Raw genomic sequence first — 13,786 nt, 5'->3', positions numbered from 1 at the left:
ATGTGTTTTGGAAAGTGTGCTAGGTGCATTGGGTACAAGTTGCTCATTCTTGCCTTCCTCTGCATTGTGGCTAACATCTTGCTTTACTTTCCCAATGGTGAAACAAGATTCGCTTCAGAACATCAGCTTAGCAAGTATGTGGCGTGCCTTCATGGAATTATAGGAGGAGGGATTTTGGTAAGTAACTAAAGCTAGCGTGTTTTAATTTGTTTTCTTACTAGGAACATTAAGATTAAAGATTCATATTTCTCTGTCAGTTGTAGGATTTTTGTCTGACTGCTTTTTTAGCAAGTCTTTACACCTCTGTAACTTTATAGCATATATGTGATGCCATATAAATTATTACTATTAATCACACTATTAATCTGCCATCTTGTATGATTTAAATCTCGGGAGCATTCCCAGTTTGTATGACAAAGAAATGCAAAATAAGGTCCTGCTCCTTCAGTGGGACTACTCATGTGAGTAAAGTTACACACATGTGTAAATGTTGGCAGGTTTGGGCCCTGGGTTTGTATTGTATTTTATAAAAGTAGTTTACTATGAATCTATTCTCCTTTTTAAAATGATTATATTTGATTAAAAGTAGTAACTATTTCTTCAAATGTGCCTAAGATTTCTGGAAGGCATTGGCTGCTGCCATGTCCTAGGTGTTTATTCAGGGAAATTCAACAGTTGTTTATTGTCACACCAGTGTGTTAGAAAAAACAATGAGGAGTCCTTGTGGCACCTTAGAGACTAACAAATTTATTTGGGCATAAGCTATTGTGGGCTATAACCCACTTCATCAGATGCATGGAGTGGAAAATACAATAGGGAGGTATAAATATACAGCACATGAAAAGATGGGAGTTGCCTTACCAAGTGTGTTAGAGAAATAGGCAAGGAGGATATACTGCTGTTTCTGAAGTACTGAAACTTTCACTACAGGGCAGAAGATGGTTAATTTAGGCCCCGATTCTGAAATGAGCTGTATGTGAGCGGAACCCTGCATCAGTGCAGATCCCGATTGCAAGATGGGGACCTTGAAGCTTATATTAAAAGACTTACTTAACTATGTGACTATTTCCAGCTTGACTTTAATGGGCCTGCTCAGTGCGTAGTGTTATGAACCTAAATAAGTCTTTGGAGGATTTGGGCACTAGTATGTCATTTAAGAGCCAGCAGGTGCCTGGTTGTGGTTTTCAATTGAAGAATTTTTTTTTTTTACTTTTCCATATGTTTTAAAGTATGTGTGTAGTGCTCACAACAGATATTTACCTCCTTCTTAAGGGTTGTGTGAGCAATCACTGGATAGTGTTTATCAAGTGCTATGAGTACAAAATATGACTAAGGGCAGCCATTGGCTGAGGCCTCAGCAGTTTCTGTGTTTAATCCACTAGGTCATGCTGCTCACTCCCTTTTCACCGCAGGTTGAAAATTTGCAAGTGTGAATTTTTTATTTTAACTGATTCAGAGTGCAAAATCTGAGAAGTGTCAATTCATCAGAAGTTTTCACACAAATTCTGCAATTCTATGGCAGTTTTGTGAACTTGAAAACAAAGGAAAAACATTTTCTACATGGAATATTTTGCCCAGTTCTACCAACAATAGAAACGTCTTGCTTTTTGACTCCATTCATATTCGATATCCCATATAAGCAAAACACTTGCAACTACTTTTCAGTAACTAGTGTCATCATACCTCATTATAGTTGAAATGATGGATGTCATCAAAATAGCCTAGTAGTGTGGTCAGTGGTGGATTAGCCATTGGGCCAACGGGCCCGTACCCAGGGGCCCTGGCCAATTGGGAGGCCCCAGAAAAATGGGTGTCCCCACACCCCGACCCGCTCTGCCCACCTGCCCGGCGCTCCTGGTGGGGAGCAGGGTTAAGGCAAGGGGCTTGCTCCACCTGCTCGGTGCTCCAGTCGGGGAGCAGGGTCGGGATGCGGGGCTTGCTCCACCTGCCCAGTGCTCCAGCTGGGGAGCGGGGTCAGGGTATGGGGGCTTGCTCCGCTCAGCCCGCCTGGCGCTCCTGTGGAGCAGGTCAAGCCCTCATGCCCCAACCCTGCTCCCCGGCAGGAGTGCCAGGCGAGGGGATGGGGTGGTTCAAGCCCTGACCCCATTTCCCCAGCAGGAGCGTGGGTGCGGGAGGGACTGCAGGTGGAAGGGGTTCAGAGGGGCCCCCATTTACTCTGGTCCAGGACCCCACAAAACCATAATCCGCCCTTCTCTCAGTGAAAACTCCCATCTACTTTGTTTAACACTTTCGCTGAGAGAGGACTGCAGGATTTGACCCACAGTGTGTCAAAAACGGTGTTGGATTGACAGGGGAAAATATTACTATTATTTATTGGAATTGCAGTAGCATCTAGGAGCCCCAGTCATGGACCAGGATCCCATTGTGTTAGGCACTGTACAAACAGAAAAAAAAGAAGTTCTCATAGTTTATCACAGTCTATCCCTAAGCCTAGTCTTGCCCCTTTTGAAGCCAAGGGGAGAACTCCGCTTGAGCAGAATGGGGGTAAGACTGAATCGGCTATGCAGAATTTTTAAATAGTGAAATTATAAATCTAAATAAAAACAAAGTGAGGACAGAATTTGATATGCCCGGCCTGTAGACGTCCGCTCTGGGCCCCGCGCTTTGGGGGGCTTCGCGGGTCGGTGCGATTGGCTGGTGCGGTCGGTCCCGGAAGAGATGAATCCATCACTTCTACCCTGGGTCCCCTCACTCCGGGCCCCGCGCTTTGGGGGGCTCCGCAGGCCGATGTAATTGGCTGGCTTGGTTGGTCCCAGAAGAGACGAATCCATCACTTCCGCCCCAGCCCTGCACCCCCTAGGGACAGGCCTGCCTGTAGGGTAGTTTACCAAACACTCAGGCACAATTATTTGTTTTTATGTAGATATTCCTCCCAGCTGCAGTGTTCATTGGACTAGAATACGATAATTGCTGTGGATGCTGCGGGCATGAGAACTGTGGGAAAAGCTGTGCAGTAAGTGAGCTTTTTGCTTAATCATTTTTGGATGGTCCCTCAGAGGGAATGGTCAGAATGCTGAGAATCACTTGTGTGTTTACTCTGCAGATGCTGTCCTCTGTTCTGGCCGCCTTCATCGGAATCCTGGGGTCCGGCTACTGTTTCATCATTTCAGCTTTAGGTTTATCCCATGGCCCTTACTGCCTCTCTGCTGTAGAACAGAACTGGGTCTATCCTTTCACTAACGCCAGTGGAGGGTGAGTAGTCTGTTTACCAGCAAGCTGTGCACTGCAGTATATAAACACCATGGACTTGATACCCTCCTATAAAACACAGTAAGCAGTAATTACACTGACACAGGTTTGCACTGGTGTAAAATGAGAGGAGAAACTGTCCCATTAATTTGCTCCTTACTCAGATGAGTAGTCCCATTGTTTCCATAGGACTACTCACATGAATAAGGACTGCCTTTTGGACCCGAAACTAGTCAAGAGGGAGAAAGGCTGTTGATCGTAGATTGTAGAAACTAATGGATCTACTGTATTTTCATTTTGGGGGCCTAATCATCTTCTGTACAGCTGAGGAGCAAGATCATAAGGGGTGTCAAGCATCTGCAACTCCCACTAAAGTTTCAAGAGGAGTCAGCACCTGTGAAATCAGGACCAGTGTGTGGTCACTAAGTTATTTGTGTTTGCAATAAACTGTTTGTTTCCAAACAGCACACACCCTCTCTTCCTCTCCAGCTCTCACCCTGCCTCACCACCTAATTGGCTCATAGATTATTCCCCCTCCAGCAAAGCTGATGGGTACCCTCAGGCTGAAAGAGAATTTTCAAGACCATGTAAACTGGGATTCACAACTATCCCAAGCTTTACAAAATGACTGCCAAAGCGGCATCATTCCTTATCATAGGAAACACTCTGCGTGACAGGCCTCTGGATATGGCCCTTTTTAGCCACAATAGCCTGGAAATATTTCTCAAGCAGCCCAGCAACCGTTCCCTAGCATTCTGCAGGTGGTCATCATAGTGCTTCTTTCAGAAGCTGCATTTATCATCAGAGACCCCTAGTGTTTCAGTATGAATGACAACCTCCTTCCCAGGGACTGTGAGCATCACCCATGTAACTCTCCTGTCTACGCAACTGTGGGAGATCCACAAACCAAATTCTGATTCCCACCCCTTCCCCTACCCCGTCCTGTGGAAATCAATGACAGACGACACAGTTTTAGGACTTTATTAACAATCAGTTTAAAAAAAGGGAGACCAGAAACACATTATCCTGATGATCCTATAGATTTTGAATGCTTAAGATTCTGAAGCATATTGAGAAACCATGTGTCATGGAGGGTGATTAAAAGTAGGGTTATTAGAGTTAAGAAGCAAGATGCAGAAGACACATATCAAAGATCTTTAAATTAGTTTAGAACATCTTGGTTTGGGAGCATTTCCAACTCAATGTGGTAGAATTTACCCAGCTGTTGCAGTTGATACCAAGGTATGTTCCCAAGCTTAAACCCTGGACTTTACACACAGTGCATGTAAAACAAATTATTTCTGAAGGTACCCTCAATATAAAAAGTGTGACCAGATATAAGTTCGCACAATAGAACTATTTGGTCTGCACAAAGGTGCCCAAAAGCCCCTGGATTTCCCTAGTTTGGGATTCTCCTTTTGTGGAGTGAGTCCCCATGAAACATAGAGTTGGCATAGCTGAGTCCTACATCACTTCCAAGTCAGCCCCCATGTAAGGGGCATAGTAAGTGTGTGGAGTGCATGCATGGTCAGAGCACGACGTACTCCAGCAATACCTTACTGGTGGGTAGCCCCTTGAGGCCTGTTTCCAGAGCAGTGCATGTCTGGTGCCAGAGCAGAGCTGGCTGGCCTGAGAATCAGGAAGCCGCACCTACATTCCACTGGCCCCCTGAAGCAGAGAATCTGATTTGAACACATCTGGCTATTGTTTGTCATGATGGTTTCTTTAACTTTCACTGGCACAGAAAGGAGAAGAGTAATTTTTTGCTGAATACTCTGATCAGATGGTTGGGCAGGAGCTGCAGGCATTTACTTTTAGGACACAGTGAGTTCATCCTGTGGTCAGAGCAGTTCAAGGGCGTTTGCAGATACCAAGCAGAGTGTCTCATGTAAGACAGTGACAAATGGAGAGCAAAGTTCCCTTTGGATGCAATCACTATCTTAAAATAAGGGCCAGATCCTGCAAGGTTCTGAGCCCCATCTGAGAAGTGTTCAGTGCGCTCAGCTCATTCAAAAGGCTGCGCATCATTTAAGTCCCTTTGTGGCGGGACAACGACTCACCGGCATGGCGCCTCTTGCTGGTTGTCCAGGGAATTAGCTCCTTCCAGCCCGGAGCGCCCTCTGTAGGCTGATGTCACTCCTGCCGCTGGCCCCCATGTCTCTCCTGGACCCCGGTGCCCTTTGTCCAGGGGTTCTGCCCACCGCAGTACCCCCTTACTCTGGGTCTCCCCTCCCAGGGGAACCCCCAACCCCCTATCCCTACCTTACCTCAGTGGCTACTGCCAGTCTCCATTTAGCCCCCGCTCACTGGGGCAGATGACAGTCTGTTAACCACTCATCATTGGCAAGGGGGGGTTGGACCAGCTGCCTCTGCCTATCTATGGGCTGCCCCTCTGCAGCCCCAGTACTCTTTTGTGGGCCCTTAACTCGGTCTGCAGCCTGGAGCTTTGCTAGGCTGGAGTTCCCCAGCTCCCTCTGCCCTTCCCCAGCACTGCTCCACCCTAGGTACCCTCCTCAGCTTCTCAGGCAGCCAGGTCCTTCTCTCTCTAGGAAGTGTCTCTCTTTCCTTCTGGCCCACCGCCCTCTTACAAGGGCCAGCTGGGCCCTGATTGCACTGGCTGCAGCTGTGGCTGCTTTCCCTATCAGCCGAGCTTTTCCCCTGCCACAGCCCTCTCCCAGGGCTGTTTTAAGCTCAGGGCAGGAGCGGGGTAACCACCCCACTACACCCTTGCAAAAGGGCAACCTCCAGCATGCTGTGTTCTACACCAATTCCATCCTAGCCCTCATCCTAGCAACCATTCCTAGGAGAAAAAGGGCCAGGGCATGGCCATGGCCAGGCATAACTTAGAGCAGCCCTGTGACTGCTCTAAATTATGCTGGGGACCAGGTCACTCCGTCTGACTCTGGAATTGGGGAGAATAAAAAGGTGTGTTAACGCTACCTCTGTCCCCTACAACCCTGTGCCTGCCCTCTATTTATACTTAAAAACAAAATCAAGGCTAGGTTTATCAAAAGTCTATACCTAATAACTGCTCTTGCATTCTAGCGTGTCAGGGAGTTTTGCATGAAGCAAACCTTTGCTTCCCTCATCCTCACTTACAAGGTTAGTAGTATCTGAATTAGGTCCACATATTGCAACTGCTCTCTTGATATACATTAAATACCAGGGAGTGACACGCTTCACTGAATCATGAGTTTCTAATACATTTTTAATTGATATGAACAGGTATCTGCTTGAGCGTGACAGGTGGTCTGAGTGTCGGGAGCCAAGGAATATCGTGGAATGGAACTTGACCCTCTTTTCCATTCTTCTGGTCTTGGGGGGGATTGAATTAATTCTGTGTTCCATCCAAGTAATCAACGGTTTTCTCGGAGGAATATGTGGGGTTTGCTGTAATCGGGAAGAGGTAAGTGCATCTATTCAAGGGATCATTTGATTACAACCACACTTCCCAGATAATAAAAAGCATATAGCCTAATGTATTATCCAGTAACTAAAGTACATCAGGGTCTAATCCAGGAGAACATTCAGTTCCATTATTTCCCTGTCATGGCTCCTCTTCTGAAGCTCAGGTTCAGTAAGTGAGCTTTGAGCCACATCGTTCACAAACACCCTGGGGCATTTGACTGTAATACAACGGGAGTGATTTGGGGCAAGTGATCAGCTACATGCAAGGAATTAGATATGCACATGAGAAGGAAATCTCCTTTTCTACCTTTTGAAATTATTGGTCACCTTAGCCATGCAGGGAATAAGGTATATGCTTCAGGCACGAACTAAGTCTTGTGGTAAGGAAGAAATTCTCTGTCCTAATCTCCTACCCTGCCCCCATTTTACAACATTACACAATTGTATGATAGGTTTGCGGCTTAGTTTGTTTTTGACCTTTCACTGAAACATCTGCAAAACTGCCAAACTGATTTCAGTGGGAGCAATATATGGCCAACTGAGGATGCCAGACAAGCAGGTCTATAGTCTGCTGTGCTAGGTTCACTCAAGTATCCTGGAAACACTCTCCCTGGCATCCACTAGGTCTTTATTCCCTCACTGTGCCTCTCCGTCCTCCATAGCTTTTATTCTTTTGTGAAAGGAAAAAGCTGGCAACTTTTACAATGAAAAAGATCAAAGTTCTCAAAAACAGAAGAAATCGTGTACAGAATGATGGTAAAACTTGATTGCCCTTAAAATGCAACGAAAGCCATAATGATGTCTTCTCAAAGATGTTTCAAAAGTCATTCTTTATGCAGATATTTAAAATGTTTTTTTTTTGAGAAGATGTTTCATGTTTATTGCACACAGCTTTAATCATGGATAATATTGACATGGTAGATTATGATGGCACCTTCGAAGCTGTTGTCTCTTTCTCACTCCTCCTCCCCACCATGATCTAACTGGGGACATTGAGACATATTTCTGGCTCTGTCATAAATGGATTTTTGAGGATTAGAGGGCATGGAAATAGATCCACAAGCTGAATACACATTATACAGCCTATTAACTTAACTCAATAGTTCATTGTACAAAGTAAACAAAAGGGGTAACTCAGTGGTTTGAGCATTGGCCTGCTAAACTCAGGGTTATGAGTTCAATCCTTGAGAGGGCTACTTAGGGATCTGGGGCAAAGTCAGTACTTGGTCCTGCTAGTGAAGGCAGGGGGCTGAAATTGATGACCTTTCAAGGTCTCTTCCAGTTCTAGGATATCTCCATTAACTTATTTATAACAAAGTATGTGATTCTGTGATTTTGTTCTCCCTCATTTAACACATATTCTTTTTTCTCCCCCACAGAAATATGTTTGCTAGAACATCTGCACCTGAAAATGGGCTAAAATCACTGTAATTATATCTTTGTGGTATTCTGTAAAACATGTATTTGAATGTCTTGTTTTGTATTGCACATACTGTAAATTATACAGAGAACAGTTTATTCATGTTACATTTCTTCTTGCCAAACTATGCACTGTCACTATTAATTCACAGATTGGGCCAGGTTCTGTTCTTGGAAAGATGTGCAGGATTCCCAAAGAACACAATAGTCATTATGTGTTTGCACCTGACAGCAGAATTTGGCCTACTGTGATTTTTGTCATTATAAACATATACCTTGCATACAAGGATTTCATTGGTTTATTTAAACATAATGCAAGTAACTGATTGATTAATTGTGTTGCTGGGTACAGTTTCTCACTACAGGCATGGTAGTTCTTGATTTTCATACAGAAGCTGCTTTTTCCATTAGTGGTCCATTGCCATCCTGACCTTGAAGCCCCCAGTAGGAGCTGTCACTCACAGAAGGAAGGCTGCTTTAATTGGGTCAAACCAAATACCACGAATACCATGTTTTTGGTATTCATCTAGTCTAACAGAAAATACAGATGGTGCCAAATAATGGACAGACAAGGGTAGGCACATTCTGAGGAGCCCTATCTCCCCAGGAAAGAGGTGGAGATAGAACAGTAGGGAAAAAAGACAAGTCTGAAGAAAGGAAAATGGGGAGTTGGGAGGGGAGTAGTAACTTGGATTGGTTCAAACTTCTTTCCCTCTCTATTTGACAATAAAATAGAATATATACACCCACCAGCTGTCAGTGTTTCCTTTCCGGTCCAGAGTTCTATTGCTCCTATAGCTTTGCTGCCTTTTAGCCTCTCCTCCGCCCACTCCCGTATCTCCCCAACCCCTCTGCCTTCTTTTGCTGTTTTGTTTCTCTTGATCATGTCTACATGGGAATTTTTTTTGTATAAGCTAAGGTGTGTATTTAAAGTGCTTTAATTATAACCCTCTGTGGCCACTCTTAGTTCAGCATAACAGTGGCTTGTTGTAGTTAAGCTTGTATTACTTGGGAAGGGGTTTAACCTAATCTGCAAAAAGTCACTCTTATACTAGAAGAAGAGTGTCCACATGGGGTTATAAAGGTAGAGCTATAGTGGTCAAACTTTTTCCTATGTACATAAGGCCTTAGCTCTTCTGCGATCTCACCATTTCTTTCCTCGACTCTTCACTGTTGGGAAGGATCGGAGCACTTACCTTCCTCTCCAGCTGGGAGGAAGATGCAATTTCCAGTCCCTTCCATTCCCTGATTATTGCTGGTAGATAAATAGGTTCTTTCTGCCTCTCTTCTGCAATGTCATAAATCCACCACTGGTAGTACCAATGGAGCACAAGTGTAGATAGGCTGCCATTGGTCACCAGCATTTAACTACCATGTTGTCTAAGCCTGATCTGAGCAAGTTTAGACACATGATGGTTAAAATGCCTGAAAGATGTTTACACTAGAGCTTCCACCATTGCTACCACCAGTGGGGCTGCATTAGGGGTAATGTAACAATGAGAGACTGGGGAAAAATGCTGGAGAACCTGGAATGCAGCTAGGGGAAGGAGGTGTAGAACCAGGATCTGACCTGCAACATGTTTTTGTACAAACAAACCTATTTACTAGGAAAAGTTCTGGTGCAAACTTCTCAACCCAAGAACTGCAGGTGAGCATCAGCAAGTCCCTGCAGGAATCTGAGTATAATTTTAAAAAGATAAATAACCCTGTGACCCATAACCATGCTGATGTATCCTGTCTGCCTCAGACCAGTCCTGTGATTCTCTCAGAAGAGAAGATCATCATGCAGCATGAATAAACTCCAAACACTATGTGATAATTTGGCATCATCTGACCTCATAGATGTAAATAGTGAGCAAAATGGAGACAGCTTTCGTCCAACATCATGTGTGAGAAGCTCTGTCACAGTTCAGGGAAATGCACTTGTATTCTCCCTTTGTGGTCCACCAAGGGCACCTGCTTTAGGATTCTGGTCCCAGCTATAACCTCGCTTGGGCAGAGACCAGCATCTTTTTCCATTCTGTCCAGGGATTTAAGGCTTCACAGCTCCATGAACAACACTGAGATATCCCCAGCAAGCCAGACTGCCTAAAAAGGCCAACACTTGCATTTTTCTGTCTCTCTGCAGGCTCTGACCAGTCTAATGGTGGCAGTTATAAATTACCTCACAGCACCTTGTAAGCAAGCATATTTATTCTTAACGTAGAAGCATAACAGAGGACATACTAAAACAATAAAGCTAGAAACCTTACTGGAAGTCACCCCAACTCCAAACTAGGGCTCTGGTAGGTTTTACTCCTTCAAAACCCACAACTGGGTTTTCCTGGAGTAACAAGTGCATCTGTCTCAGAACCAGAAGAATGGCTGGGCAGGTCAGCCATTTCTTTATACAGCTTGGGCCTTTGACCTTGGCCCCGTAACAGATATTCAGCAGCCACTAACCCTCATCTCAGAGCATAGCTTCAAACAGCTTAATTTTAGCATAATTGGAGTTGGTGACTTTGAATTAACCCTTCCCTAGGGATTTCCAGGAAATCCATTTCACACTTGTTGTCCCAAAGGTCCCATACGTGTCTGGCACATATTCTATATAGTCTTTTGAATTCCCAGGTCTAACATCTGTCACATTTCCCCTGTAGAGAGCTTGTATACACAATTCCGGCCCTCAATAATACATAAACTTAATACAATAAGGTCTTTCAGGGATGTTGCAATAAATGCTCTATCTGTCAGACCTTCAAGATATGGTTTACAGCATATAATGAATATCATCTCGGAAGGAAAAGTCACATTGATGTGCCCCAAGCTAGTAATGAATTGGCACAAGGTGGTACCATTCCACAGCTGAGAAGTTGGTATGCACCTTGCCTCTTAGAAGTAAGAGATTCAAGCCAAAAATGCTGGCCACCATTATTCACTTTGGAACCTAGCAAAGGTGTTACAAGTCATTTGACTTGTGTGTGTAACATTCTTGGAAAGGATATTTCAGAGCCATGGATAATCCTGGGGATTATTCATTGCATTGCTACAGTCTTTCCACAGAGACAGAAATGTACATTATATAATGAAGGGTTAAAATGAATAGAAACATTACTAGCCTAACAAACCAAATTGGTGAGCGCTTAACTAGACAGAAGAGGGGATTACTAGATACCCTTGTAGGATGGTTTGGTGCAGGTAATTCTGTTGGCAACATCTATACCATAGCACGACAAGCTGAGAGGAGGGACCGGCTGGACTCAAGGTTGGCTGACGCTGTAATTTCTAATGCCCGGGGAGGACTGGATACTACTAAGGCCAGTCGATTGATCCTAGATAGCTTAAAGGATCTGTCAAACTCTGTATCCACCTCATTAGATATAACAAAATACCTGGGTCAAGAAGTCACCAGCCTGCTAATAAATGGGACTAAAATAAAGGCACTGGAGGAAAGTTGTTGGAGAGCAGGACAAACTTTGGCTATCACCACACAAGGAATTGTAACCGATCTCCTTGATGGCCGGGTCCATCCAGCCCTTATGGAAGTGGTGGGACCCTATCTCCCCAGTACCCCTCCATGGGCATGGGGAAACAGAGAATCAATGAGAGTCCAAAGACCAGTTTGGACAGGTAACAGTATACTCTTTAGCCTTCTGGTACCTTTAGGCATCCCTCATCTACAGCAAGCCAGGATGGTGACCTCCCTGCCAATATGGAGAAGGGGTCATGTTATTAAAATAGAAGGCGTTGCATACGCTGAGGTCGCTGGGAGAGCATTGTATCCTAGTGAATGTTGCACCCATTCTGATAAGGAAATTCTGTGTACATGTCCATATAATGTTCTAACAAATCTGTCTAGATTCGAAGTGGCCATTACTGAGAAACTGGCGCACACGGAGCTGGTCCAAATGAACGGTACCTACTGGTGTGTGACTGCCCAGAACCACTCCATCGAGCTAAATGGAAAGCCCTGCCCCTCAAGACATCCATCCGTGTGCATGATGGTCCCCCGAAGGTCAACCCTGACTGTTGACAGGACGCGGCTCCACCGTACTCCGCCAATGATGGGTAACCTAACATGGGCTCCGGAATGGCACTACGGCAGTAAGTATCTAGAGGAGGGTCCACAGGGCCTGCAGGCGAAGATCGAGGAGTTGGTGGCCGAGGCCCAAAGGCATATTGGGGAAGGCCGTCTGAGCTACACTCAGATAGGGGAAACCGTGGACCAGGCCGATGTGAAGTACTCAAAGGCAAGGAACCAGGCAGTGGAGGTTAAAGCAATGATTATGGGCGATGCCATCTCAGGTGACAAGGTCCCCTGGGGATGGATCTGGGTGCTATTTTGTCAAGTTATGTGGGAAGTGTCTATCCTAACATTCTTGATGGTACTGGTGCTTTATCGGCGACTCCGCAGTAGGCTGGGTACATTAAAATTGGTATATTTGACCTGGCGGGTTAGGGAACCCTAGGGTCAAGAGGAGGGACTGAAGGGTTAAAATCCATGTGCATGTTATATAACAACCTGGTATATGGATTGTGCCAGCTCTTTTCCAGACCCAAAGTCCAGAGTTTGGTTAAGAGACCAGAGGCCTAGCTAATAGTGATTAGCTAAGAGAAAAGCAGAATAAACAAGATAACACTGCCTTTGCTAAGATATGCTTGGTCAGTAGAAATGCCAGATGTTGAGGCAATAACTGAATAATTATGTTTCATCCAATGTTTCAAATTGAACAAAGGATCCCTTTTCCTATTGTGTTTCTCCTGAAGGGAAAACAGTCTTCCCACAGATCCAACCTTGAGTTTATGAAAAATTGGCACATGTCACTATAATGATATGGCATCCTTCCACCTCCCTTCCAAGGGACCAATGCCCTGCCTTAAGACATAAAGGAGACAATCTCTATTTCCATATGCTTTCACTGTTTCTTTGCTTTATCCCCTAGACATGTACCTGTCGGACAATCAAAGGAGTTGCTCCGTTCCTATGGACCCCAAATCAGAATTCAACATATATATTTTATACTAAAAACATTTTATCAAAGTATTAATCAAATGTTAACTTGCTAACTTGAGACCATGGGCGGAGACATTGTGTAACCTTTTAACCATTGGCTATTGTGCTATCTTGTCTTGCTGCAAAACCTATCCCGGGGTCTGGAACTGCCTACCCCGTCACCTTCCCCCGCCCATAAAAAATCTATATATTCTATTGTAATCAATTGATTGACAGTGTCTCTGAGTCTAATAAGCCAGGTGACACTCCGCCAGCGCTGTGTGTAATAAACCCCTATGCTTTGACCTCTACACGGTGTGGATTTATGTCCTTCATATAATAGTACTCCAAGCGAGGAAGATGATCACTATAAATTAAGGTATCCAGAAGTTAAACACATATTTCTGAGGTGCAGCTTAGCACACTATCCCTCCCAACTAAATCTGCACATTGAGAATGCACATTTGAGACAGAAAAGAAATTGATAAACATGTAGCCCTGATCTCTCTCACTGATCCACAGCAATGCAAGGGTCTCCTAGACGGAAGACGTTTGCCCGCAGCTGTAGAGCCTGGATCCTCAGTGGCAGATAGGCCCCTAAATATGTTTGAGGATCTGAGCCTAGGTGCCTAATCCATTTTAACAGTCTATGTCATTCGTTCAACTCCCATGGGATGAACTCAAGATATGCTATTTGTTAAAGCTAAACTGTCACTGCCTCAGCCTTTAGAACTGCAGGATCGAAATGCATGGATGAGACACTGGTCTAGGGAGGAG

The 13,786-nt window shown here is 44.7% G+C and overlaps 1 protein-coding gene across 1 annotated transcript; it reads left to right on the top strand.

Moving 5' to 3' along the window:
• Nucleotides 1–13,042, top strand: LOC135884128 (uncharacterized). The gene is made up of 7 exons (XM_065411419.1): nt 1–177; nt 2,885–2,974; nt 3,065–3,213; nt 6,436–6,620; nt 6,718–6,787; nt 11,876–12,321; nt 12,960–13,042. Exons 1-7 carry the CDS (start codon nt 1–3, stop codon nt 13,040–13,042), a joined length of 1,200 nt encoding a protein of 399 aa, XP_065267491.1.
• Nucleotides 13,043–13,786: the final 744 nt, after the last annotated feature.

This window comes from Emys orbicularis, chromosome 9 (genome assembly GCF_028017835.1).
Source record: "Emys orbicularis isolate rEmyOrb1 chromosome 9, rEmyOrb1.hap1, whole genome shotgun sequence".
Classification (NCBI taxonomy): domain Eukaryota; kingdom Metazoa; phylum Chordata; order Testudines; family Emydidae; genus Emys; species Emys orbicularis.
Note: the sequence above shows the minus strand (reverse complement) of the source record. Positions and strands in the feature narration are given on the sequence as shown.

Coding starts and splice junctions, on each gene's coding strand:
- LOC135884128 (XM_065411419.1), top strand. CDS start 1: ATGTGTTTTGGAAAGTGTGCTAGGTGCATTGGGTACAAGTTGCTCATT. Junction 3,214..6,435: donor TTCACTAACGCCAGTGGAGG/GTGAGTAGTCTG, acceptor TGATATGAACAG/GTATCTGCTTGAGCGTGACA. Junction 6,788..11,875: donor TCTTCTGAAGCTCAGGTTCA/GTAAGTGAGCTT, acceptor AAATCTGTCTAG/ATTCGAAGTGGCCATTACTG.